The sequence below is a fragment of the Bos taurus genome, chromosome 28, assembly GCF_002263795.3.
Source record: "Bos taurus isolate L1 Dominette 01449 registration number 42190680 breed Hereford chromosome 28, ARS-UCD2.0, whole genome shotgun sequence".
NCBI lineage: Eukaryota > Metazoa > Chordata > Mammalia > Artiodactyla > Bovidae > Bos > Bos taurus.
Window position 1 is genome coordinate 4,010,538 of NC_037355.1, and position 26,788 is coordinate 4,037,325.

Sequence of the window (26,788 nt, forward strand, 5' to 3'; positions counted from 1 at the left end):
ACTCTTGCCTGGAGAATCCCATGGACAGAGAATCCCATGACACATAAGTCCGTAGGGCCGCACAGAGTCAGATACGATGAAGCACCTTAGCACGCATACAGGCATTGGTAGCTTGAAACTTGCCACGGTGGGAGGGTATAGACCACAGACACTGGCACATGCTATAAAGCAAGGCTCTCCCGTAGATGCACCTTTACCAGCATGCTCCTGGTGGACTTCCTAGTGAACCTGTCTTGTTTCTTTGTTGTTTATCTCCTTAAGGGCAGGCACAGTCAGCCCCCTCAGGGCACATTTCCTGTCTGCCTTGTTCAGGCTGTATTCTTAGCCTGTAGAACAGTGCCGGGTATATTTGGGGCTCTCAGTCACTGTTGAGTGAATGGGCCCACCAGAGCAGTTGTAATGGAGATACAGGTAGAGGCTTGCTGTACAAAGTAAGATAGGGAAGACAGTAGCAGAAAAACACTTCACCTCAGTCTTCTGACTTGGACTCCTCATTGTATTTTGGTCCTGTGAGTATTTATTTTAGGATGGTAAATACTTGTCCAGCAAGACGTGGGGAAGGCCAGTTAAGGAGCAGTAACACTCAACCCTGGCTGCATGTTGGAAATATTTAAAGTACTTTCAAAAATACTTCTGATACACAGGTAGCACTCACAGACCAAAGTAATCAGGAATCTTTGGGAGGGCCTGGGTATCAGAATTTTTTTTAAGTCATGTCGTGTCGTGAAGTCTCTCAGTCGTGTCCGACTCTTTGCGACCCCATGGACTGTAGCCTACCAGGCTCCTCCCTCCATGGGATTCTCCAGGCAAGAGTACTGGAGTGGGTTGCCATTTCCTTTTTTAAGTTCCCTGAGTTAATTTTAATATGCAGCCTGTGTTAAAACCACTGTATTAGACATTGAGTTAGACCAGATTGGGAGAACTTTGAGCTTTAGACTAAATATTGGAGAGCTGTCATCAACAGGGCTCAAGAAGTGGCTTCATTTAGTAATTTGTTATCATTCTGCAAACAATGATTGGGTTCCTACTAGGGACACATGACAAGGAGCTTCCCTGGTGGCTCAGTGGTAAAGAACCTGCCTGCCAGTGCAGGAGACACAGGTTCGATCCCTGATCTGGGAAGATCGCACATGCCGTGGAACAGCTAAGCCAATGCTCCACAACTACTGGGCCTGTGCTTGAGAGCCTGGGAGCCACAACTACCAAATCCTGTGCACCCTGGAGCCCGTGCTCTACAACAGGAGAAGCCACATCTATGAGAAGCCTGGGCACTGCAACTAGAGAAAAGCCCTCACAGCAGTGAAGACCCAACACATCCAAAAAGAAAGAAAGAACAAATTTTTTTTAAAAGATACATGACAAGAAGTTCACATTCTTGTAGGGGAAACACCAAATACAAGTTTATTGAAGTTTTCTAGATGAAAATGTAATGAGGACTCCCTACAAACTCAAAGGAGAAGATGACCGTTTCAGTCCTAGGTTAAAGGAGAATCTAGAAATAGTACACAGAGGAGGTGTACAGAAACTATTGTTGAAGGCTGAGCACTGTCAAGGTGAACAGTGGGGGAGGGCCATCTGTAAGTGACCTGTCTCAACAACTGGTACCACCGTGCACCTGGTTACCAACAAAAGAAGCTGTGGCTCTCTGGGTCACACAGCTCATATCCCCGACATACACCACAATGCCAAGAATGTTAATAACAGGTGCCAAATGTTTGATAAGGAATGCTGCTCCTGGAGGTAACTTGAACAAAGCTGTAGGAGCCATGGGATGTCATAGCTTGTTTAGGTAACTAGGTCTTTATGTAGCCAGGTCAAGTGTTAAGAGGTGTGAGTTTGATCCTGCAGTTAACAGAACCATAGAAGGACCGTAGGTGAACATATCTTGGAAGTTTGCAGAGTACACATACCTGCTACTCTGCCTGGCGCATTCTTGTTCTGAGGACTCCCTTTCTCCCCACTCCCCCGTCCTCTCTCTCTGCACCCCCCAACCCTAAACACACCTCCCCAGCTCTTTCTGATCCTTTTCTCTTCCCACACTAAATGGGAAGTCTCTTAAGTCTCTTTTTGTCCCTGAAAATTATATCATTTATAATGGTAATTTGTGGCATTCTACCCAGTCTGAGCCTATATAACTTACACTGTTACTTTATTAATGAGAAATGTGAGATTTAAGGTTCTTCAGCAGGAGTCTGTGATATGTTACAATGACTGCAGTTTTACACCAGAATTCCAACAGTTACAATATTTTCCCCTCATATATTTTCTTTATATATGAACATAAAAATGCTCATGTTTGCATGTTTCACATGTTTTACATGCTACCCTTTCATACTTAAGCTCCCCATCAATGCTTTTTTGCTTCTGTTTATATTCTTGTTATGCCTAATGGTGGTCTCAGTTTAAAATTCTGGATTTTTTTTTTAATTACCTTCAGTTCAGTTCAGTTCAGTCACTCAGTCGTGTCCGACTCTTTGCGACCCCATGAATCGCAGCACACCAGGCCTCCCTGTCCATCACTAACTCCCGGAGTTCACTCAGACTCACGTCCATCGAGTCAGTGATGCCATCCAGCCATCTCATCCTCTGTCGTTCCCTTCTCCTCCTGCCCCAAATCCCTCCCAGCATCAGAGTCTTTTCCAATGAGTCAACTCTTCTCATGAGGTGGCCAAAGTACTGAAGTTTCAGCTTTAGCATCATTCCTTCCAAAGAAATCCCAGGGCTGATCTCCTTCAGAATGGACTGGTTGGATCTCCTTGCAGTCCAAGGGACTGTCAAGAATCTTCTCCGACACCACAGTTCAAAAGCATCAATTCTTCGGCGCTCAGCTTTCTTCACAGTCCAACTCTCACATCCATACATGACCACTGGAAAAACCATAGCCTTGACTAGACGGGCCTTTGTAATTCAGAATATATATATTCCAAACACAGCTAGATGTTGGAAATACAAAGATGCAAAATACTAAGATGCCCTCAAGGTACTTGCATTTTAGTAGGGAGGCAGATGTGCAAATGATCACATGTCATGTGATACATACCATAATAGTTGTATGTAGAAAGAAGTCCTAATGAGGAAGGCAGAGTGATTCCATCAGGGGATCTTGAGAGTTCACAGAAGAGTAATACCTGAGCAAGGATAGGAACAGAAGGGCATTCCAGGCCGATGGACACGTGCAGAGGCCCAGAGGCATGTCAGCAATGGACTGTGTTGGGGAAATCGAATCACTCACTGTTAAGTGGACCATGAGTGTGGTGAGAAGGAAAAGCCAGGTCTCAGAGGTTCTTGTATGACACCAGGAGTGGCTGAGGTCTTATTCTGAAGGAGATGGGGGGGGGGGGGGGGGGGGAGTCATATTTTAAACCAGAATTTGGCCAGAATTGTGTTTTAAAAAGGGCGTGGAGTGGGGCCTTCCCCATTGCTCCAGTGGCTGGGACTCAGTGTTCCCAACGCAGGCAGGCCTGGGTGCAATCCCTGGCCAGGAAACTGGATCCCACATGCTGCAACTAAGACCTGGCACGGCTAAATAGAAAATAAAAAAGGCATGTAGTGGCATGGAAGACTGATTCAAAGGGGCAAAACACAGGCAGGGAGACCAGTGAGGAAGCTGTTGTGATAAAGAGCATGGGCTATACATGAATGAGAAGACAGGATTGATTCTTAAAGGCCTTGTTAACAGGATGAAATGGATTGGATGTAAAGGGTGACGGAGGAGAGATCTAGAATGATCTAAACAGAGGAGTGAAGATGGCATGGAGGTTATTGATTGATATTTCATGAAAATGATCAGGTTGTAGGATTGTTCAGAGGAGAAGTGAATTCACTTTTGGAAAGGCCAAATTGAAGAAGAGAGAGGACAGTGCAGGGGATTCAGGAACAAATATTTGAAAGCAGTTGAGTAGGTGAGAGTGCTCAACGCTGTGTGGAGTGAGGAGAAGAGGGCTGGAGAGGTTAACACATATTAAAGGAAGTGGGAGGGAAAAAGACGTATTTGTAGTTTAGGGAGAAAATTTCCCCCAGGTTGAGAATCTCTGAATTAGAGAAATGAGATGAATTTTCTACTTGACAAGAATCGAGAATTAAAAACCAAAGTAGGAGCGTTTCGAATTGTTGTAGCTAAGGACAGGAGGGCATGCTTGAGAGTGGTGTCACACTGTGCGGAGGTTTAGGAGGAGGAAGACTGGAAAGAGGCCAGGTCTAGTCGTTAGATTGGAAAGAAATATTAGTGTTTGTTACACCTTTTATAGTAGCAAGGAATGAAAAATAGTGCAAACGTCCGGCATTTAAAGTTATATGGGAGAAACTTAAATTGACATGGAAGAGTGTTTTTAACATTAAGTTTTTAAAAATCAGGTGACAAAAATATGTGTGTGATTGAGGAAGAGACCAAGTCCACAGGCATAGAGACAAGCATTCGCTGAAATAGTATCTGGCTTATTGGGTGTCGATTTTAGTTTTCTTTGTGCTTTTTTGTATCCTGTGAATTTTTATAATGAACATGTATCACTTTGGTAATTAGAACAAAATATATTAAGAAATTAAGGAATATAAAGGTGATTATGCAGCCCCTAAAATATTTTAAAACAATATTTATTAATAATGTAAGGAAGTACTCAGAATACAGTTGATAAGGTAAACCATATTTGGTTTAAACCAAGATAAACCATATTTGGTATGGTCTGTGCTTTAAATTTAAAAATATGTACTTTTTTATCTATGAATGAAAAAAATAAGGAAACTAGTAGTAAAAGTTGAGAGTAGTTTGAGTAAAAGTTAAGAGTAGTGGGCGGTTTGTCTTTGCTTGTGTGTTTCTGTGTTTCCAAATTTTCCATAATTAACATGCTGAGTAGTGTAGGATAGTGGTTAGAAACAAGGTCTGTGCCTAGATAAGGCTCGAGCTTGAGTCCTGTCTCTGCCCTTGGAGAGCTGTGGAGCCCTGGCTAAGTGACTTCACTTCTCTGTGCCTCAGGCTCCCCGCTGTGGAACGGGGTAGTGCTGCTGACTCCCTTACAGGGTTGTTGTGAGGACTGCCCCTTCTTGGAGGTAAAGTTCTTAGAACACTGCCTGACACTTAAGAAGCAGTGATGCATGTTAGCTGTACTGACTGTTACTACTATTTTATCATCAGAAAAACAAACTTTTAAGAATTAACAATTTAGAAGTCATTTAACGATTTAGAAGCCTAATAACAAGCAGTTTCCGGGGTGGGTTGGCTAGAAGCTGATTTGCAGTGGTTGAAAGGAGATAAGAAACTAGTACAACAAAAGATGAACTGCCCCAGAGAGCTTATATGGGAGCACTTGTGTCTTGAGTTTGCGCCCTTGTACTCTTAATTTATTTGACACAATGGTAACTTTCTAATGTATGCTTTGATTTAATTTTTAAGACTAAGTGAAGGGACTTCCCCGGTAGTCCAGTGGCTAGGACTCTGCGCTCCCAATGCAGGGGGCCCAGGTTGGATCCCTGGTCAGGGAACTAGATTCCACATGCCACAACTGAGTTTGCATGCTGCAAGTAAAGCCTGGCACAGCCAAATTTTAAATGAAAAATTTTTTAAAACAACTAAAAGAGGCAGACAAAACAAGGGTGATGGATGAAACCTGTGAAATAGATCAGATTTGCTTTAGACCTTAGTGCCCCACTGTGACTGTACCTGTTAACTTTGGCATAGGGACACTGGCTGTATAAAGATAGCAATCAAAAATAAAATATTACAGTTTAATATCAATTCATTGATCCTAATAATAGCTACATTTTTTTTTTCTTACTATGTGAAAATCTAATCAGAACACCCTGTTCTTTTTTTTGCTTTTCTTTTTTAGGCAAAAATTTATTTAGACCCACTCATTTCATGTATGGAATTTTCTCAGATACATATGGTGGTGAGGGTGGTGGTGGTAACAGTTTAGTCACTAAATTGTTTCGAACTCTTTCAACTCCATGAACTGCAGCCAGGCTCCCCTGTCCATGGGATGTCCCAGGCAAGAATACTGGAGTGAGTTGCCATTTCCTTCTCCAGGGCATTCTGTTCTTACTCTATGTCAGAATAAAAATTTTGACAAAGATGAAACCTTACCAATGTAGTTCCTAACCTGTCTTAACTTATTTTACAGCATGTGCATGACTTTCTTTCCTTTGCCTTGTCTACAGAAAGAGCTCAAAAAGTGGGATGAGTTTGAAGATGTTTTAGAGGAGAGGAGGCATGTCAGTGACTTGAAGTTTGCAATGAAATGCTACACACCTCTTGTCTATAAGGGAATTACTCCTTGTAAGCCAAGTGATATTAAATGTAGTGTTCTCAATTCTGAAGAGATTCATTATGTCATTAAACAGGTAAGTGAGTCCATCTTCAGCCATAGCCAGATTCATTCATTGTGTACAAGTTTCTTTTTCTTCTTGATTCTGTGAATTTATTTTGCTATTTTTAATGTATCTTTTTGGATTTCACTATATTCAGCACATTCATCCAATATTTTTTTACCTATAATGCATGCTAGCCTCTTTGCTAGACATTGTGTCTAATAGTGAGCTAGTTGAGCAGAGTCCTTGACCTCCTGAGTGTTTAGTCTCATAGGAAATGATGACCGGTGTGCAGTCAGTTACAGTGAAATACATACACAAGACATGCCAGTGGGAGGCCAGTGTACAGGACGTTAATTAAGCGTGAGGGCAATTAATTTTGTGCAGGGAGTAAGAGAAGTTATTTTTTAAATGAAGCTCGAAAGATGTGTAGGGACTTGCCATGTGAAATGGATGAAGAAGAGTGTTCTAGCAGAACAAATAACTTCTTTCTTGCAGTTTTCAAACCTCGTGGCACATCAAAATTATTCAGGGAGCCTTGAAAAGTCCCTGTACCTACATCTCACATTTGGGTGAATGAAGTGAAGGGAAGGCAGAATCAAGGCTGATGGAGCCATTCATGAGTTAGGGGCTTAGAGGAGGGGTGAGAAGAGGGCTGGAGAGAGAGGCTGTGCTCCTGCTATGGACGCGTCACTTGAGCTGTCCAGGTCGATGTCCTAGCTGGCGCAATCGGAGCTTCACTGTGGCGGCCCTTCACGTGGTAGTGAGCTTCTACACCCTGATGTTCATGGAGAGATCCTGCTTCTTTGACATTTAAGTGGAGGTGAGTCAGGTTTATGGAAAATTCTTAATTTTTTTTTTTTTGGCTACACCACATGGCTTGCGAAATCTTAATTCTCTGACCAAGGTATTGAACCTGGGCCTATGGCAGTGAAACCACGGAGTCCTAACCACTGATCTGCCAGGGAATTCTTAGGAAAACTCTTTATTATCTTTATTTTTTGCTGTCTGTTTTCCTCTGATTTAGACTTAGGACCTATGCTGTTAATCGTATTGTTTTCATCTAGCGTGATCTGTCTTGGGGAAATTATTAATCTTCTCTCACTTCACGTAAGTGAAGTCAGGTTTCCTCATCTGTTAGAAGATAAAGACAGTTGTTCTCAATACTGACTGTTTGTGAGAATCACCTGGAGAACTTCTGCAGAAGTTAAACACAGTTTTCCACACGTATGTAAACTCTGTGAAGGCAAGAATTTTTTTGTCTCTTTCTCTTTTTTAAATTGCTATATGGTACCTAGCACATAGTGCACGTTCAATAAATACTTCTTGAGTTAATGGAAAAAAAATACTTTGATCCCATCCGTAGGGATTCTGGCCTAATTGGTCTAGGTTAGAACCCAGGCGTTCTTCTCTTTTCTTCGTCTCCTCCCTTTCTCCTAAATGGCACTTTTTAATTGCCCTATTCTCCTTGAACCTCCAAATCTATCTCCACATACTCGTGACAGATGACTTTTCTTCCTACTTCACAAAGAAAATTTAAGCCATTATGTGAGAACTCTTTGAACTTGGCTGTGATCAGGCTTCTAATTTACCTGCACCTAATATACATCATTTTCTTAAATGGAGCCCCTTCTGTTTGAGTTTAGTCCCTACCCTACTCCTTCACTCTGGATCCCTCCTCCTCCTCCTCCTCCTCCTCCTCCTCATCCTCAGGGACTTGGCTCTCTTGCCTGTCCAGTCAGATGTCTCAGCTTCTTCCTCTTTATCAGCTCTTTACCATCAGCGTTTAATATGCTCACTGCTCTTCCAGCTTAAATAGACCCCCTTTGACCACGTTCCTTTTCTCCTTAGTACCCCTCCCTTCCTTTCCCACTTCTCTCCCCTTTGAAGAAGTTGGCTGGTTTCTATGCCTCTTGCCCTACTTTCTCACCCTTCATGGAGTGGCTTCCAACCCCTTGTAGTAGTTCTTCCCAAGGCTGTGAATGACTTCCTTCCTTGTGACTAAAATCAACCTAGTTCAAATCCTGGCTAACTTTTGGCACATGCTTTCTCTTTCTTTCCATGACACCATACTCTTCCGCTTACCCACCGCATCTGTTTTATTATTCCTCAGTTGTCTTTACGGGCTTCTTTTTTTTTTAACCTATCTCTTTAAATACTGCTGTTCCTCAAGATTTTGTTTTCTCCCCTTCTTATTCTACTCACTCACTGGACAGTTTTATTTATTGCCAGAATTTTAAGTACCTTCCTTATACTAATGTCTCCATATTATAATATTCAGTTCAGTTCAGTTTAGTTGCTCAGTCGTGTCCGACTCTTTGCGACCCCATGGACTGCAGCATGCCAGGCTTCCCTGTCCATCACCAACTTCCGGAGCTTACTCAAACTCATGTCTGTTGCGTCAGTGATGCCATCCAGCCATATCATCCTCTGTCGTCCCCTTCTCCTCCTGCCTTCTATCTTTCCTAGCATCAGGGTCTTTTCCAGTGAGTCAGTTCTTCGCACCAGGTGGCCAAAGTATTGGAGCTTCAGCTTCAGCATCAATCGTTCCAATGAATATTCAGGACTGATTTCCTTTAGGACTGACTGGTTGGATCTCCTTGCAGTCCAAGGGGCAATCAAGAGTCTTCTCCAACACCACAGTTCAAAAGTATCAATTCTTCGGTACTCAGCTTTCTTTATAGTCCAACTCTCCCAGCCATACATGACTACTGGAAAAACCATAGCTTTGACTAAACAGACCTTTGTCACTGAAAGTAATGTCTCTGCTTTTTAATATGCTGTCTAAGTTGGTCATAGCTTTTCTTCCAAGAAGCAAGCGTCTTTTAATTTCATGGCTTCAGTCACCATCTGCAGTGATTTTGGAGCCCCCCAAAATAAAGTCTGTCACTGTTTCCATTGTTTCCCCATCTATTTGTCATGAAGTGATGGGACCTGATGCTATGATTTTAGTTTTCTGAATGTTGAGTTTTAAGCCTACTTTTTCACTCTCCTCTTTCACTTTCATCAAGAGCTCTTTAGTTTTTCTTTTCTTTCTGCCAAAAGGGTGGTGTCATCTGTGTATCTGAGGTTATTGATATTTTTCCCAGCAATCTTGATTATAATATTACTATATAAAAATAGTATATTATAAATAATATAGATAATTAGTATCTATTGCTTCAGCCCAGATCTCTCTGGAGTTTCATATGTGTATTTTTGTAGTTTATTGGATATCCTCTTGGAAGTTCCAAAAGCACCTCGTATTCAAGATGTATAAATCAAAGTCTTTGATCCACCTCACCCTCATGCCATGGATATGCTCCCACCCCATCCCCCACCCCAGATTACCCTGTCTCCAAGAATGCTCCCCACCATGTGTTAGTTGCGCAAACCAAAACTCTGGATGCCATCTTCCACTTCTTTCTTTCCTCTCATACGCTGTCAGTCACTGAGAGCTGCTGATGTGCTCTCCGAACAGTGAGGTGCTCTCCTAAAAATAGCACTTGTCTCTTTTCTTTCCATCTCTGCTGCCACTTCTCCACCTCAGGCTCCCTTTATCTCACAGAGTGCGGTAGCATGAAGTGATTATGTCTGCATTTAAGAGACCATTCAGGTTTGTGAGATGTAGAATAGACTGAAGAGGGGCCACACTGGGCACAAGCAGTTGGAAGACTAGCTTCTTTTAGGTTTCCAGGAAGAGGGCTCTGTCGGGATGGCATATCTGTTGGGCAAATAAGAAGCACAGCTGCACAGAATAAGAGACCAGGTCATTCTCTGCTCCTCTGGTTTCCTCCAGTGCCTTCAAGAAGTCATTCCTCCTGAACAACAAGCCTGTTAACTTGTGTTCTTCATCTATTCACATCCTTCCTGTCTCCAGGTGTCTTGTCTTGCCTGCTCCCAGCTTTCTTTGCTGGCTCAAACTGGCATGTACATTTCCTATCTGGAGGAAGGTCCCCTCCTGGCCTTGTATTCTTTCTTTTAAATCTCCATTTCTCTTTCCCTTCTTATCCTGACTCCTTAGAAGTATAGGCTGCCCTCTTCAGTTCAGTTCAGTCGCTCAGTTGTGTCTGACTCTTTGTGACCTCATGGACTGAGGCATGCCGGGCTTCCCTGTCCATCACCAACTCCTGGAGCTTACTCAAACTCATGTCCATCGGGTTGGTAATGCCATCTAACCATCTCATCCTCTGTTGTCCCCTTCTCTTCCTGCCATCAATTTTTCTCAGCATCAGGGTCTTTTCCAATGAGTTGGTTCTTTGCTTTAGGTGGCCAAAGTATTGGAGTTTCAGCTTCAGCATCAGTCCTTCCAATGAATATTCAGGATTGATTTCCTTTAGGACTGACTGGTTGGATCTCCTTGCAGTCCTTGCAAGGTTGGATCTCCTTGCAGGGACTCACAAGAGTCTTCTCCAACACCACAGTTCAAAAGCATCAATTCTTTGGTGCTCAGCTTTCTTTATAGTCCAACTCTCATATGCATACATGACTACTGGAAAAACCATAGCTTTGACTAAACAGACCTTTGTCACTGAAAGTAATGTCTCTGCTTTTTAATATGCTGTCTAGGTTGGTCATAACTTTTCTCCCAAGGAGCAAGCGTCTTTTAATTTCATGGCTGCAGTCACCATCTGCAGTGATTTTGGAGCCCCCCAAAATAAAGTCTGTCACTGTTTCCATTGTTTCCCCATCTATTTGCCATGAAGTGATGGGACCAGATGCCCTCCTCACATCCCAGTTTCAGAAGTTCATTTGCTGAAATTCATCCAGTAAAAGTTACTGTGAGTCTCCAAGTAACCCGATCCCAGGGACCCACTTAGTCCCCACTTGGTCAGTTATTGCTGTGTCCCTGTCGTTGGACACTCTTCTTCAGGCTGTCTTACCTGGACGTCTGTGACATCACACAAATGGTTCTCTTCTTACATCTTCCTTGTTAATCTATTTTATGTGTTTTTACATCTGCCAATGTTTCTCAGAATTGAATCTTAACAACCTCTTTCTCTTCCTGTCTATAGTCTCCCTGATCGATTTTATCCATTCTCATCATTTCAGTTTTCATCTATAGTCTGATGATATCCAAACGATATCTCTACCCTTGGCTATATTATTGGCATTCAGAATTTTATCTCCGACAGCCCTATTCCCTGCTGGATATCTAAGTTCTGTGTCTCACAAATACCTCAAAATCAGTATATCTACCTTTTTAACCCCTGCAGTGTCCCCGGTCTGCATCCTCTATTCAGAGGATGGCCCTACTACCCATTCTTTTGCCTAAAACTGAGCGTCACACTGCCCTTACCCTTCTCTTCAGCACCCATTATCACCTTTGGGGCTCTTCTGTCTCTGGTCTGAACTATCTTGATAGTTTTCCAAGTGTAGTCCCTTTCCTAGGCTCATTTCCTGAAATCCATTCCCACCAAATCCTTGAGTCCTCCTTTTTCCCTTTTTCTAATTCTGCCTTTCTGTCCTCTCGTCCTCATTAGCCTTTCCTAGGATTACGTGCTTAATTATGTCACCAGTAACTTTAATTCTCATGTACCCCAGTCTGCCTTCCAGACTGCCCAGGATCTGTGTCAGTGTAGCTCTCTCATGTCACCAGGTACCGGGCTGCTCCTGGGTGGATGGGCAGAGTCGTGCACATCAGTGATCTCCAGACTTGAGATCCCTTCTTACATCAGTCCCTTCCCGTCCCCTAAATCTGCCAAACCTTAAGCTCTTATTAGACTCTACCCTTCTTGCCATTAGCAAACAATCATATTTTTACTTTGGAATAATGAAAAAGATTAGAAATTATTTTCCTCAAATTCCTGTTCCTTATCTTGAGGTGTGTCTCTATCTGCACCCTCTCCATGTGTGCTTTAGTCTGGGCTCGGTGACAAGGCCTCTGTGTTCCGGGCCAAGATGAGCACACGTTAATCTCTTCTGAGACTTCTAGCAGAAGCCTCTCCCTGTCTCTATCTTCAGCCTTTCTTTCTCTGTTGATTCTTCCCTTAATCTGACAACAGGTCCAATGCCACCAAACTTTACACTTAAAAATAGTTAAAATGGTAAATTTCATGGTATTATATTTTATCATAGTTTTTTAAATGCAATGATGATATAAAGACAAGAAACAGGGCTAAGGCTTTTCCAAGTTTGGAAACATTTTTACTGTAACTGTTGTCCTCTCTATTCTCCTCATTCAGACTTCTCAGTTATTCACTCTGTGGCCACTGTCTTCACTTTCCCACCTCCTGTTCATTCAGTCTCCGGCCTGTTTATATTCAGTGTTGGTTGTGTTCTGATCATATCACTAAACCTTTCTTGCTTCATCACTTTTCTGAGTATAAGGATATAGTGTAAGGATAAGCTCTGAGTAAAACAAGGGAGTGCCAGTTAAGAGGAAGCAATTTATCTTGGTCCCACAGTCTTGGGCCTGTTGAACTGGCTCCTCAAAAACTCAGACACAGGGACTTGCTGGTGATCCAGTGCTTAAGACTTTGCCATCCAGTGCAGGGGCTACGATCCCTGGTTGAGGACTTAAGATCCCATATGCCTCACAGCCAAAAACCAGAACATAAAACAAAAGTAATATTGTAACAAATTGATGAAGACTTTAAAAATGGTACACATTTAAAAAAAATCTTAAAATGTTAGAGAAAAGCTGAGATATGGAGCTATGCTATGCTATGCTAAGTCACTTCAGTCGTGTCCGACTCTGTGTGACCCCATAGACGGCAGCCACCAGGCTCCCCCGTCCCTGGGATTCTCCAGGCAAGAACACTGGAGTGGGTTGCCATTTCCCTCTCCAGTGCATGAAAGTGAAAAGTGAAAGCGAAGTCGCTCAGTCATGTCCGACTCCCAGCGACCCCATGGACTGCAGCCTACCAGGCTCCTCCATCCATGGGATTTTCCAGGCAAAAGTACTGGAGTGGGATGCCATTGCCTTCTCCGAAGTAGAGGATAATTATACACTTGTGAAAGTACTAAATGCCACTGACTTATTTCCTTTGATATGGCAATTTGTGTGTTAAATTCACCTCAGTTTTTTCAAAAAGTGAAACTCCTTCATTGCATGTAACTGGGGAGATTGGGGCTCTAACATCCCATCCTTGTCTTTAAGAGCATTCTCTTTTAGTAAGAACAAATATAATTTATTACATAGATTTCAGTCTTTTTCAAAGTGCTTTTTTAGGGAGAAGTTAAAGGAACAGATTAGGCTTCTTTGAGGATAGAAGCTGTGACTTGTTCGTCTCCAGGCACTTGACAGTCCCAGCACACAGCCAGCATTTTGTTCTCTGTACAGAAAGATGTGGCATGCCATATGAATGAAGAGCATTCCATTGTGAGGTCATGAATTTCACTAGTTATCCTTTGATAGTTCAGAGATTTTTGTACCAGTGTCCTGCATATCTGATACAGTGAGTGGTTATTTCAATAGAATCTTATATTTTCACCTTGTATGTTGTTACCTTGTAATAGCACTAAGCAATTAGATGAAGAGATACAATAATCTACTGAAAGTAACTCTCAAAGTATATGCTCTCAGACACTAGATTTTGAGCAGCAACTTAGAGAATTTGGATATAAGCTTAAATCATATCCATTTAAATTAGGAAGAAAACATGCCATTTGTGAGTTATATAACATTAGTCCGTTTGGAACTGGTCCTGCTGATTTGAGCAAAAAGAATTTGGACTTTTTTTTTTCCTCCCCGGAAATTTATCCCTGCTTTCCCTTTTAGCTTTCCAAGGAATCCCTTCAACCTGTCGAGGTCCTCCGAGAGGAAGCCTGTGAGATCCTGGATGAAATGAGCCACAAGCTGCGTCTAGGAGCCATTCGGTTTTTTGCCTTTGCCCTGAGTAAAATATTTAAACAGATTTTCTCAAAAGTGCGTGTAAATGAAGAAGGGATTCAGAAAGTGAGTATTGCTTGTTAAAAAACAATCTCTTCTTCAACCCCTCACAGTTTCTTCAACTCAGAGGCGTCCCACTTTGCACTGGATGAGCAGCTCCTGGTTATCAAGTGGCATCCAGCCTGAGCAGAAAGCAGCTCTGCCTCTCTGATGGGTGTTTCTCCCTCTTCCCTTCAGACCTGCAGGCTTCAGACAAACCGACTTACTCACAGACTTGACAGACTAGGCTAACGTCAGATGTTCACTGAGTAGTAAGAGAGTTTCTGTGTATGTTTCTCCGAGGTTCTACAACATTTTCTTGTTACTCACACACCTTTCTGGCGTGTTTTTCCTGTAAACAAAGACATTCTCTTGTGGTATAATTATCAAAATAAGCAAATTAACATGGACACAACGCTGGTAATACAGATCTTTTTCATGTTTCACCAGCTGTCCCAGCTCTGTCACATACAGGCAAGGAAAGCCCTATGTCATATGTCACAGTCAGCTTCCATATCTCTTTGGAATTTTAATCTAGACCAATTCCTTAGTCTTTGTTTGTGTTTCATGAAACTACTTTTGAAGAAACAGACCAGGTGTTTCCCGCTGCCCCTTGATCTGGATTGGAGCTGCTTTCTCACGCAGGCTAAGGCCGCGTCCTCCGTGTGTCAGCCTGTGAGCACGTGGCCTCTGTGTGCTTGTTCCTGGTAATGTTCACGCTCATCAGTTGGTCACCTCGCTCTGCCATGTTTCTCCACTCAGTTACTCTCTGTCCCCTTGTAATGAATACACGTCTTGGGGAGTGCTTCAGGTTCCTGTTTTTCATCATACTTTCCTGTTAGTCTTTATACCCACTGATGATTTTTGCTTGAATCCAGTTATTACTCTTATGATTGCCAAATGCTGGTTTTTCTAATTGCATCACTCCTGTCATTTAATACTTTTTTTCTGGGAACAAGAGCTTTCTCTACGAAGATTATTTTATCTATTTATTTTTTAATACATTTTTTAATTTACTTGAAAGCTCTTACCTTCATTGGACTTCCTGCTCATGCCTTTTAATGCTGTGTTTTTATTCAGTCATCTACTTTGCTTCCAAGTATTTCTTCTTTTTCCTCCTGTGACTAATTTCTAAATTGCTGACTTACTATTTGGATCTCTGCGGGAGGGTGTTTGGTACAGTGCTGGGGCAGGGGATGTTGCTGGCTAGATCCTAACTGATAACAAACTACCTTACCTCAGTTGATTGTGTACTTAGATTTCAGAAGAACAGACTGTATGTTGACACATTGGGTATTTTTGAGGTTGCTAGCCTGAGAAATGTATTGGGAAGTTCATTTGCATTTGTCCCTGCTGCTGCTGCTGCTAAGTCACTTCAGTCGTGTCCGACTCTGTGCGACCCCATAGATGGCAGCCCATCAGGTTCCGCCGTCCCTGGGATTCTCCAGGCAAGAACACTGGAGTGGGTTGCCATTTCCTTCTCCAATGCATGAAAGTGAAAAGTGAAAGTGAAGTCACTCAGTCGTGTCTGACTCTTAGCGACCCCATGGACTGCAGCCTACCAGGCTCCTCCGTCCATGGGATTTCCCAGGCAAGAGTACTGGAGTGGGGTGCCCTACTACCGGGCATCCACTCTCCCCTGAGTCCAGTGTATAAATAGAAAAGTACCATTCCTTTTCTTGGTCCTAACAATGTGTAATTTTTTTTTTAAATCTCTGAGAGAGAATTTCTTGCTCTCTCTTCCTACAAACCACCAGTCAGTCTAGTACAACAACTAACTGTTGACTTCTTAACTCCATCTGACTTCAGATTTGTTCCCAGTTCCCCGTGAACATTAGTGGCATGACTATGTCACAACCAAGGAAGCTGAATAAGGCTTAGGCCTTATTTACAAATTTATGTGTGTAATATCAAACAATGCATGTAAAATGCTTAATTGCTGCTCAACTAATGTATGTTAGTGATCATCACCATTACTATTATTATGATCTGTAAATTTTAAATTTTTAATATTCTTGCATTATGTGAGATTATTTAGCTAGAACTCAGAAATAAGTTTTGTGTATGTGGTCAGAGAGGCAGAAAAACATTGTTAGTGTTCCCCCAGTAGCACATTCTTCCACTTTCTGATATAAGGTACAGTTTTAATAAGCGTGAAAGCTGAAAGTGTTCCAAGTGTAACCTTTGTCTTAAAGCTCCAGCGAGCCATCCAGGAGCATCCAGTTGTCCTGCTGCCCAGTCATCGGAGCTACATCGACTTTCTGATGTTGTCTTTCCTTTTGTACAACTATGACTTACCTGTGCCGGTCATAGCAGCAGGAATGGGTATGCTTCGGTCTTCTACTTTCTTTTTTTTTGTTCTTATAAAAATTAAAGTGTTCACTGGAACAATTTTAACAATTCCAAGGAAGTTGAAGAAAATGATGAAAATATAATAGCCTGTCCCTCCTTCCTTCTGGTTCCAGGTGTAATGGTTGGATTGAGTCCTCCGTGTTGTGCTCTACTGGCCTGGGCAGACATAAGCAAGCGTATGTGCACGTAGGGCTTTTGGTTTAGGTTGAAAAAGGAGAGTATACTACCCTACTGGTGGTTTTTTTTTTTTCCCCCCGATGGTGCATCGGTGACTATCTCTATAGGTCAATAAATAGATCTAAACTTTTTTTAAAAAGTAAAAAAATTTTTAAAAATCTGAAGGGACTTCCATGGCGATCTGTTGATTAAGACTTCACATTTCTAATGCAGGGATGCGGGTTCAGTCCCTGGTCAGGGAACTAAGATCCCACATGCTGTGCAGTACAGCCGTAAAATAAATATTTTAAATCTAAAAAAAAAAATAGGTCTAAACTCTTTTTACTATTTTTCAATTGTGTTAAAATGCATAAAGCATAAAATTTGCCATCTTCATCATTTTTCAGTGCACACTTCAGTGACATAAAGTTCACACTGTGGTACTACAGTCTATCCACTGAAGTCTTCTCATCTTGCAAAAATGAAATTCTGTCTTCATTTAACACTTAACCTCTCATTCTATTCTCCCTGCATCCCCTGGCAGCCACTATTCTGTCAATGCTTCCTATCTCTACAAATTTGACTATGCACTACCTTCTGCAAGTGGAATTACACAGGATTTGTCCTTCTCTTGCCAGCCTGTTTTACACAGCATAGTGTTCTCGAGGTTCATCCGTATTGTAGTATCCGTCAGAATTTTCTTTTTTTTTTAAGGCTAAATAATACCCAGTGTATTGTTATGCGGTTGCTAAGTCATGTCCGCCTCTTCGCAGCCCCAGGGCCTGCGGCATGCCAGGCTTCCCCGCCCTTCACTGTTTGTATAGACCGGATTTGGTTTACTCATTCATCTATCCCTGGAGACTTGGGATGACTTTGTGGCTGTTGTGAATGGTGCTGCAGTGAGTGTAGATGGATAAATACCTGTCTGAGGCTCTGCTTTCAGTTCTTCCAGATATGTACCCAGAAGTAGAATTGCTGGGTTAGATGGTAATTTTATTTTTAATTTTTTGAGGAACTGCCATTTTGTTTTCTGTAGTGGCTGCACCCCAGCAGTGCATGCAGGTTCACTTTCTCCACATCCAACCAACACTGATTATTTTCTGTTTTTTTAGATTTTTTTCTTTTGTTGTTAATAATAGTCTTCATAATGGGTTTGAAGTGATATCTCGTCATGAGTATTTGTATTTCCCTGGTGATTAGTTATGTTAAGCATCTTTTCATATGCTTGTTGGCCAGTTCTATATCCTCTTCAGAGGAGTATTTTAAGTCTTTTGGATTGTTTCTTTTCTTTGTTGATGAGTTGTAGGAATTTTTTATATATTCTGTATCAGATATGTGATTGTAAATATTTTATCCCTTTTCACTCTGTTGATTGTATCCTTTGATGAATGGAAGTTTTTCATTTTGATTTACAGTCAGTGGTCTGTATCCACAAGTTCTGTATCCATGGATTTAACCAGCCATAGATCAAAAATATTTGGAATAAAAACTCCAGAAAGTTCCAAAAAGCAATAATTGAACTTGCCATCCACAGGGAACTATTTGCATAGCATTTACAGTATACTTGCAACTATTTACAAGCAGTTGTATTAAGAATTATAAGTAATCTGGAGCTGATTTAAAGTGTACTAAGGTGTGCTAGGTTGTATGCAAATACTCTGCCCTTTTATATAAGGGATTTGAACATCCAAGTGTTTTGGTACCCACAAAGAGTCCCAGAACCAGTCCCCCACGGACTTCTCCCAACACAAGGACAACTGTAGTCCAGTTTGTCTGTTGTTTCTTTTATTTTCCGTGCTTTTGGTCTCATATCCAAGAAATCATTGTCAAATCCAATGTTATAAAGCTTTCTCCCTATATTTTCTTCTAAAAGTTCTATAGACTTAGGTTTTGTATTTAGGTCCTTGATGTGTTTTGGTTTAATCTTTGTATGTGGTGTGACTTTTCTGGTAAGATTCTAACTTCATGTCTAAGATTTTTATTGCTACATAATATTCAGCAGTGTGTATGTATCATAATGTAGTAGTTTTGCTGTAACAAACAACTCTTCAGTTTATTTTCATATTAGTGCTTTTATTTCTGTAGAATTGATTCCAAGAAGTAGGATTACCAAGGTGAAGAAATTGTTTTTTATCTCCCTTATAGGTAGCCAGGAAAGCTGGGATTCAACCATGTATGCGCGTGCTCAGTCATGTCTGACCCTTTGTGACCCCATGGACTGTAGCCCACCAGGCTTCTCTGTCTCTAGGGTTCTCCAGACAAATACTGGAGGGGTGATTTGCCATTTCCTTCTCCAGGGGATCTTCCCAACCCAGGGATCAAACCTGGGTCTCCTGCATTGCAGGCAGATTCTTTACCATCTGAGCCACCTGGATTTAATCAACACCTTTGTTAATAAACCCAGGTGGCACAGTGGTCAATAATCTGCCTGCCAAAGTAGGGGACTAAAGATTGAGTTTGATCCCTGGGCCGGGATGATCCCCTGGAAGAGGAAATGGCAACCCACTCCAGTATTCTTGCCTGGAAAATTCCGTGGACAGAGGAGCCTGGTGAGCTACAGTCCATGAGGTCGCAAAGAGTCAGACACAACTGAGCACTAACAGTAAAATTAAAACTGCCAGGAACCTAAGCACTTTAAAAGCATTTCCATCTATATAGACATGTGAAAAAGTTATTTGAAAATTAGGATAAAATGAAAAGAACTTTTTAAAAACTGATAGTGAACTCTTTCTTTTCATTGTTGAATTTTCTTTTCTAATCTGTGCTTCTAAAAGAATATCAATATTTTTACCTGATGGGTAAAAAGGAAAGGAGAGAGTGAGTGAGTTTGGCCTGCCTGTCCAGAGCATGAAGGATGTGTTGATCTGTCGTCAGGGCCAGGCTTCCCAGGTGGCTCAGTGGGTAAAGAATCTGCCTGCCAATGCAGGAGATGCCGGTTTGATCCCCTGGAGGAGGGCATGGCATCCCACTCCAATATTCTTTCCTGGAGAATCCCATGGATAGAGGAACCTGGCCAGCTACAGTCCATAGGGTCTTAAAGAGTTGGACACAAACAACTGAGCACTCACGTTCTGAGGTCAGCAGCAGTACTGACTAAAAAGGTTGGCATGGTGCCACAGTTGAGGCTGCTGCCCCTGTCTCTTGCTGGTCTGGTTGTAGAAGCAGAGGTGCATGGGAAGGAGGGTGCACAAGGTAACCCCCTTACCAGCACCTGCCCACCGAGGCCGTTCTTTCCCATAATCCCATTAGATGTTTCTTCTTAAGATGAGGAGTGTCTTACATACATAAAACCTGTCTTAATAGAATTTGACTTGAGGTATTTATAGGAAGTTGCACTCTGTGGATAAATATTAACCAGCCTTTCTTTGGTAGACTTCCTGGGAATGAAGATGGTTGGTGAGCTGCTGCGGATGTCGGGGGCTTTCTTCATGCGGCGCACCTTTGGTGGCAATAAGCTCTACTGGGCCGTGTTCTCCGAATATGTGAAAACCATGTTACGGGTAAATGCAGATAACTACCCAGTACTTTCAAGCTGTGCTTTCTTTTCACTGACGTTTGCTGTAAGGTCTTATTTAAATTCTTAACTTCCGAGTGGACCACTTAGCTGTTTCTTTCCCCTTGAGGAATGTGTGTAACCTCAGCAATCTGTTTACTCTGCGTGGCTCCCTTGTTTAAGTTTCACTGTGAGCAGTGTTTGCTCAGAGGGCTGGGGAGGGAACTTGGGAAAAGGAATCAAAAGAAGCATTTATCACTTTGAGAGTAGGCAACGGGTTTTGTGTTTTGTTTTGTTTGTTTGTGTTTTCTCTTTAAAGAATGGTTATGCTCCTGTTGAATTTTTCCTCGAAGGGACAAGAAGCCGCTCTGCCAAGACATTGACTCCAAAATTTGGTAGGTTCCTTACAGATTGAAGGAAAAATGCAAACCCAAAGACTTCAGGTGTGGTGTTATCCTAGCTGCTTAATAGAACATGACACTTTCTTTTTTTTTTTTCAAGATATTCTTTACCTTATAAGTACAAGTGTTTCTTTATAAGTGCAACTGTCTATATTGTATTTATGGGCTTGGTATATAATGTATACTCTTAGTATCTTTCCATGCCCTTGTTTGCTCTCCTTTTCAATATGTATGAAAAGCTCCTTCTCCCTGTGTTTACAGGTCTTCTAAATATTGTGATGGAACCATTTTTTAAAAGAGAAGTTTTTGATACCTACCTTGTTCCAATCAGCATCAGTTACGATAGGATATTGGAAGAAACTCTGTATGCATATGAGCTTCTAGGGGTTCCTAAGCCAAAAGAATCTACAACTGTACGTAAAGCTTGATAGCCAAGCTTGACTTTACTGGAATTTATAGAAAATGCTAGTTTATATGTCAACTAATTTCTGTATTTATTCCTATTTTTCCCCCCTGTTGTGACATTCATAGGGATTGTTGAAAGCCAGGAGAATCCTCTCTGAGAAGTTTGGAAACATTCATGTGTACTTTGGAGACCCTGTGTCGCTTCGATCTCTGGCCGCTGGGAGGATGGGGCGGAGCCCGTATAACTTGGTTCCCAGGTGCAAGGCCTGTGTTTTCCTAACTGACATAGAAACAAGGACAAAAATCTAAAAGTGTAAATTGTAATTCTCGAGTTGACCACTTGCAGAACTGAAACTCGCTTTTCTGAGATGATAAGAAGAGAAAGCTTCAATTAATGTGTTTTCCAGACAGCTGCATTGTGCATATTAAACGTGCCAAGCCAGACAGTGCTAAAACAAACACAAGACGCCATTGCCTGCTCTCAAAGTGACAGATGTTTCTTCTGATTCCCTCTCCCCAGGCTCCCTCCCCAGTAACCTACAAACTTAAAAGCACAAACGAGAAAAGTGTGTTAACAAGCACGTGTGTGGCAATTGTTGAGCACTTTTGGTAGGCCAGCCAGAGTATTTATTTTTGATCCTGGAAAGGACTGTTTAGTAATAGTGAATGCGAGTGAGTCCCTGTTCCCAAGAAGGTTATAGTTTTATGGGCAAGGAAACATGTTAGGTTCTCTCAGGATGCAGCTGCAAATGCACATTTGGGGGTTTTCTTAATGCAGAGAAGTACACCTGCGGGAGTAAAGGATACAGACCACCTGCTCAGCCAGGCCTCACGTGACTGCAGCATCGTTCATAATTTATCTGCAGTGCCAGTGGTCCCACAGCAGCTCCAGCTTCATTAGCTATCAGAAGCAGATAGTTAGATTTTTGTGGCCACAAGCTTCACTCTTTCAGTCTCAAATTGGCCAATTGTATCCATTACCAGGGAGTTCTCATTGGCTACAGCTTTCACATTATTTTGTGGGTTATTATGTGACTGCTGTCAGGTCATATGCATATCCACGGTCCAACCAGCTGAGTGGGTTCCTGATATTATGCAGTGCAGTGTTTAGTGATCCAGGCATGAGGAGTGTAAGGTGAGGACCCTGGCAACACCGGGCAGGTGCCCTGAAACTTCTCAGAAGGACGGTGTGGCAGTCAGGCCCACTGTACAGCCTAGCAATGCAGACATGAGCAGTTGTCAACAGAACATATACCTGTCATAACCTGATTGGTGTGTTCTACAAGAGACACGTTCAAAAGACTATGGATTTGAACGAGGCATAGTAGTTCAGTCCAGTGGAGGAGGCATCAGTTTTCACAAAAGAAGTGATCTGTCCCACTTACAGAGCAGCAGAAGTGTTGTTTTGCCTGAAATCAGGGATAATAGAACCCTGTTAACTTGAGTAATTTTAATCACCTGTCAAGAGCATGCTCTCAAGGTGAACAGACAGATCACACTTTAGTAAAGTGCAGGTATATTTTTTCAATGTGACCTGAGAGAATTCAGTTGGCATAAAGCATGAGAATCCTCTAAAGGGTCTGTCTTCTCCCGTTCCCTTCTCCTCTCACGTTGTCTCAGTAGCAGAACTGTGATTGCTTGTTCTGTATTCTTCCTTTTAGATATATTCCTCAGAAACAGTCAGAGGAGATGCACACCTTTGTGACTGAAGTTGCCTATAAAATGCAGCTTCTCCAAATTCAAAACCTGGTCCTGAGCCCGTGGCCGCTAATAGTTGCTGTCCTGCTTCAGAACCGGCCATCCATGGATTTTGATGCCCTGTTGGAAAAAACTTTATGGCTGAAAGGCTTAACCCAGGCCTTCGGGGGGTTTCTTACTTGGCCTGGTACGTATGTGGGACATATGTGGTGAGAATGCTTGCTTTTTTTATTTATTAAATTTGGAAAGCTAAACATGAAAAAAACCCATATCGGACTTTGAGCAAAGCATTGCTCAGAGAAAGAAAGCTTAGTCTGTTTTTATACTATAGGACATTGACCATAGCTTGTTGATTACTTGAGAATAATTGTCTATATGTCATGTCTCACTGTGAGACTCCAAGTAGATAGAGGACTAGAACACCCTCCTTTGTATCCAGTGGAGTGGGGAATAAATGATGACTCTTCGTACTCCACATATTCTTCCCGCTACACCGACCTCTTTTTACCACATATTTGCAACCCTTTGCCTTACTGGATTGTAAGGATTAAAGGGCTAGTCTTGCAGAACTGTATACAATTCTCTGATAATAACAGCTTTGAAAACCTCATTGGAGTTGTGAGTACTATGCTCAGAGTTTGGAATATATATGACAGTAGTTAGCTTAAGTTACTTTCAATCTCTTTGATTTAAAATTGTAGAGACTGCAATTGAAAATGCAATCTTTTGAGGGGGGCACACCCATAACATACAGGATCTTAGTTCCCCAACCGAGGATCAAACCTGCGCCCCTACATTGGAAACGTAGAGTTTTAACCACTGGACCTCTAGGGAAGTCCCAGAATGCAGTCTTTTTAAGACCATACAATTATATATAGTCAGATACTTACTGACTGTTCACTCATTAAACCTGGGGAGTACCAGGGGTACAAAGATGAACAAGATGTAAACCCTGTTCTGGATAGAAGGCAGGGTGGTTGGTGACGTGTAAACTAGTCATTCGTTGAAATAAAGACAGAGAGCTATGGACAGACTGCTGAGGTTACTGAGAATAGTGCGTGGGAAAGGGCCCACACTCAGCAAGGTGTGACTTGTAAACCAGCCTTGAAGGGCACTAGGAGCCCTTCAGGAAGACAGCTGGGGAGGAGCATGGCTAATGCAGGGAGTAGGAACACGCAGTGAGGGGGCGACAGCACTGGGCGTCTCTTGACCCGCTGGTGACGGGTGACGTTAGAGCACTGGCTTTGGGGAAGGAGTGATGGAGATGGACATGTGGACAAAGGCTGGATCCCAGAGGCCTGCTGTCTTGGAGTCTGGACTAGAGTTGGAGGTCACAGAATGCAGCTGTGGATTTAGGCAGGGAAGTATGGCGGATTGGCCTTAGGAAGTAGCCAGATTTCAGTTTAAAGATGGACCACGGTGGGGAGGGACTGGAGTCAGGGAGACAAGCAGGAAGACTGCCATTCAGAGATGAGCACTCAGGCAGCAGAGCCAGGCAGCCGCAGAGGGCAGCGTGGCTGACAGAGGCCTGGAGGCATTACTTACAGGAGTGCTGGTCAGCCGAGTGTTGATCACCAGTAGGGAAGTAAGGATGAATCATACATCTCTTCCCAGTATTGTAATGGTCTGATAGGAGGCACAGGACATGTTGATTGTAATATAAGGCATAAAGTTGTGAAAGAGGAATACCCAGAAACATATGAAAATGGAGGCACCTGTCTTTCTGAGGTGTTTTGCTTTTTCCAGAGGGGATAAATATGTGGCTAATCCATAGCTAAAAGTACCTGTGCAGCCACCATGACAGCTGTAGTTGTCATTAATACAAAGTGAGAGTCGGTTGGTAAGTTCCAGAAGTCAGGTACCAGAAATGATCAAACACAGTTTCTAATTTAGAACGTGGTGTGTATATTTGGTTCCTTTTTTGCTTTTTTACCCAGATTATTTCATATTCTTAAGCATTCTCATGTCTAGGCTATGATATGCATATTATTATATTATATATGTAAAATAAATCGTATTGTATTGTATATATAGTGTCACGCACTGTATCATTACCATGAACAACCTGAGACAAGGCAGATTAGTCCAGAGTGAATGTGATTGAATCTGGAAGGAAAAACTTCGCCTCCCACTTGTCCCTTCCATGAAGCATTCAGAACCTGTTGTCCCGCTTGAGCAGCGTGCCTCCTTTACACACCTGTCAGCCAGCTCTTCGGAGAAGGCAGTGGCACCCCACTCCAGTACTCTTGCCTGGAAACTCCCATGGACGGAGGAGCCTGGTGGGCTGCAGTCCATGGGGTCGCTAAGAGTCAGACATGACTGAGCAACTTCACTTTCACTTTTCACTTTCATGCATTGGAGAAGGAAATGGCAACCCACTCCAGTGTTCTTGCCTGGAGAATCCCAGGGACTGGGGAGCCTGGTGGGCTGCCGTCTATGGGGTGGCACAGAGTCGGACACGACTGAAGCGACTTAGCAGCAGCAGCAGCCAGCTCTTTGTCTCAGGGTAAGAATAAAATGAGTTCCCTTATCAAGAATATTGTTAAATACTCCCATCTCTTTTATCATGCTTATAATTCTAACTCCTCAGCTATCTCTTGGCCGGTGGAGTGTCGGGTGCTGACGTACCAGAAATTGTTATGAACCTACTTCTTCAGTTACCTTTGATACAGGAAAACCAGAAAAGTCTCCTTGGTGTCCCTTTGTACTCAGGGAGACGTGAAGCTTGGAGGGCGCCTGTTCGGGTTGCCCTTTGGTTTACCTCCAAAGTTGTAAAGTGATATTCTTGCCATCTTGGAATTTAGGTGTGTCGCATATCTTCTTTAAAAAAAAAAAATTTTAATTTATTTATTTTTGGCTGCATTGGGTCTTAGTTGAGGCTGCAGGCTTAACTGACGTGTAGTATGTGGAATTTTAGTTCCCTGACCAGGGTTGAACCCACGTTAGAAGGGTAGAACCACCCATTAGAAGGCATGTTCTTAATCACTGGACCCCCCTCCCCTCCCCAGGGAAGTCCCTAGCATGTATTCTTGTCTTAGTATTCTTAGATTCACATATGTGATTTTCTTGTCATGTAACTTGATATTACAAAAATGTGATTCCTGAGAAAGTGTTGGCTTTCAAAATGGGAGTTGATGTGCATTTCAGAATGGCTAACAGATTTGGGGTAGATGAAAAAGTATGTTATATGTCCTTAAAAAGAGTTGATTTATGATATACTGCTTTTAAAATATCCTTCCCATGTAGTATCATTACCTCATTTGGTGGGGCTAAAACCAGTACCTGTACTTAACAGTAAATGTGTCATTTCACTAGCGTTAATTCATACTAGGGGTAAGACCCCCAGCAGTGACCCAGCCCATTTCTTTGCCATTTCCCTGAATGAATTGTCCTTGCCTATTTAGATAATGAACCTGCTGAAGCAGTTATCCAGTCCAGCATTCTTCTGCATTCCAACATCGTCAGCCTCGTCAAAGACCGGGTGATTCTGAAAATGGAGTGCGGAGACTCGGAACTGGTGGATGGACTCATTTTCCAGCATATCACCCTCCTCATGTGCTTGGCATACAGGAACCAGCTGCTCAACGTTTTTGTCCGTCCGTCCTTAGTCGCTATGGCATTGCAGATGACACCTGGGTTCAGGAAAGGTAACTTTTGGTACCATGGTCTTGAATTCTGGAAGAGACCTGGCCATTCAGTCCCATGTAGGGAGCAACATTTGAAGCTTTAAATGCCGTGCCACGTGTGTGCAGCCCACACCCCAGCAAGGGAAGGGCCTGTACTAAGAATTAGTCAGGTTTTTCCTCCTAAATACATGACTAACTGCCTAAAACTCGGGAATTGCAAAGGACCTAAAAAAATGATCTAATCTAAACATCTCCTTTTATAAATGAGGAACACTAGGCTTAGAAATTTCTGACTACTTGAGGGTATGAGACGAGAGCACAGCTCTCCATTGCCTGGTCTGATGCGCTTTCTCTGATGTCACTTCCCTCAGCCGACAGAAGCAGACGGGGTGGGTGAACAGTCCCAGCGGTGTGTGAGTGCTCATATACAGGAGCGTGCTGGTCGCACCGAGGAGTATAACAACAAGTGGAGCCGTGTTTTTCACAGAAACCTGTAGTCAGGGCT

General features: G+C 42.5%; 1 protein-coding gene across 3 annotated transcripts in view; it reads left to right on the forward strand.

Moving 5' to 3' along the window:
• Positions 1-26,788, forward strand: part of GNPAT (glyceronephosphate O-acyltransferase) — a 40,672-nt gene that overhangs the window by 5,604 nt on the left and 8,280 nt on the right. The window contains exons 1-10 of one of the 3 annotated variants that reach the window (XM_059882565.1): positions 6,252-6,333; positions 7,021-7,123; positions 14,003-14,179; positions 16,348-16,477; positions 20,033-20,160; positions 20,473-20,548; positions 20,816-20,967; positions 21,086-21,216; positions 22,621-22,844; positions 26,062-26,304. In XM_059882565.1, coding sequence (XP_059738548.1) covers positions 14,069-14,179; positions 16,348-16,477; positions 20,033-20,160; positions 20,473-20,548; positions 20,816-20,967; positions 21,086-21,216; positions 22,621-22,844; positions 26,062-26,304 — 1,195 coding nt within the window. In that variant the 5' untranslated portion in view covers positions 6,252-6,333; positions 7,021-7,123; positions 14,003-14,068. 3 annotated transcript variants of the gene reach the window in all.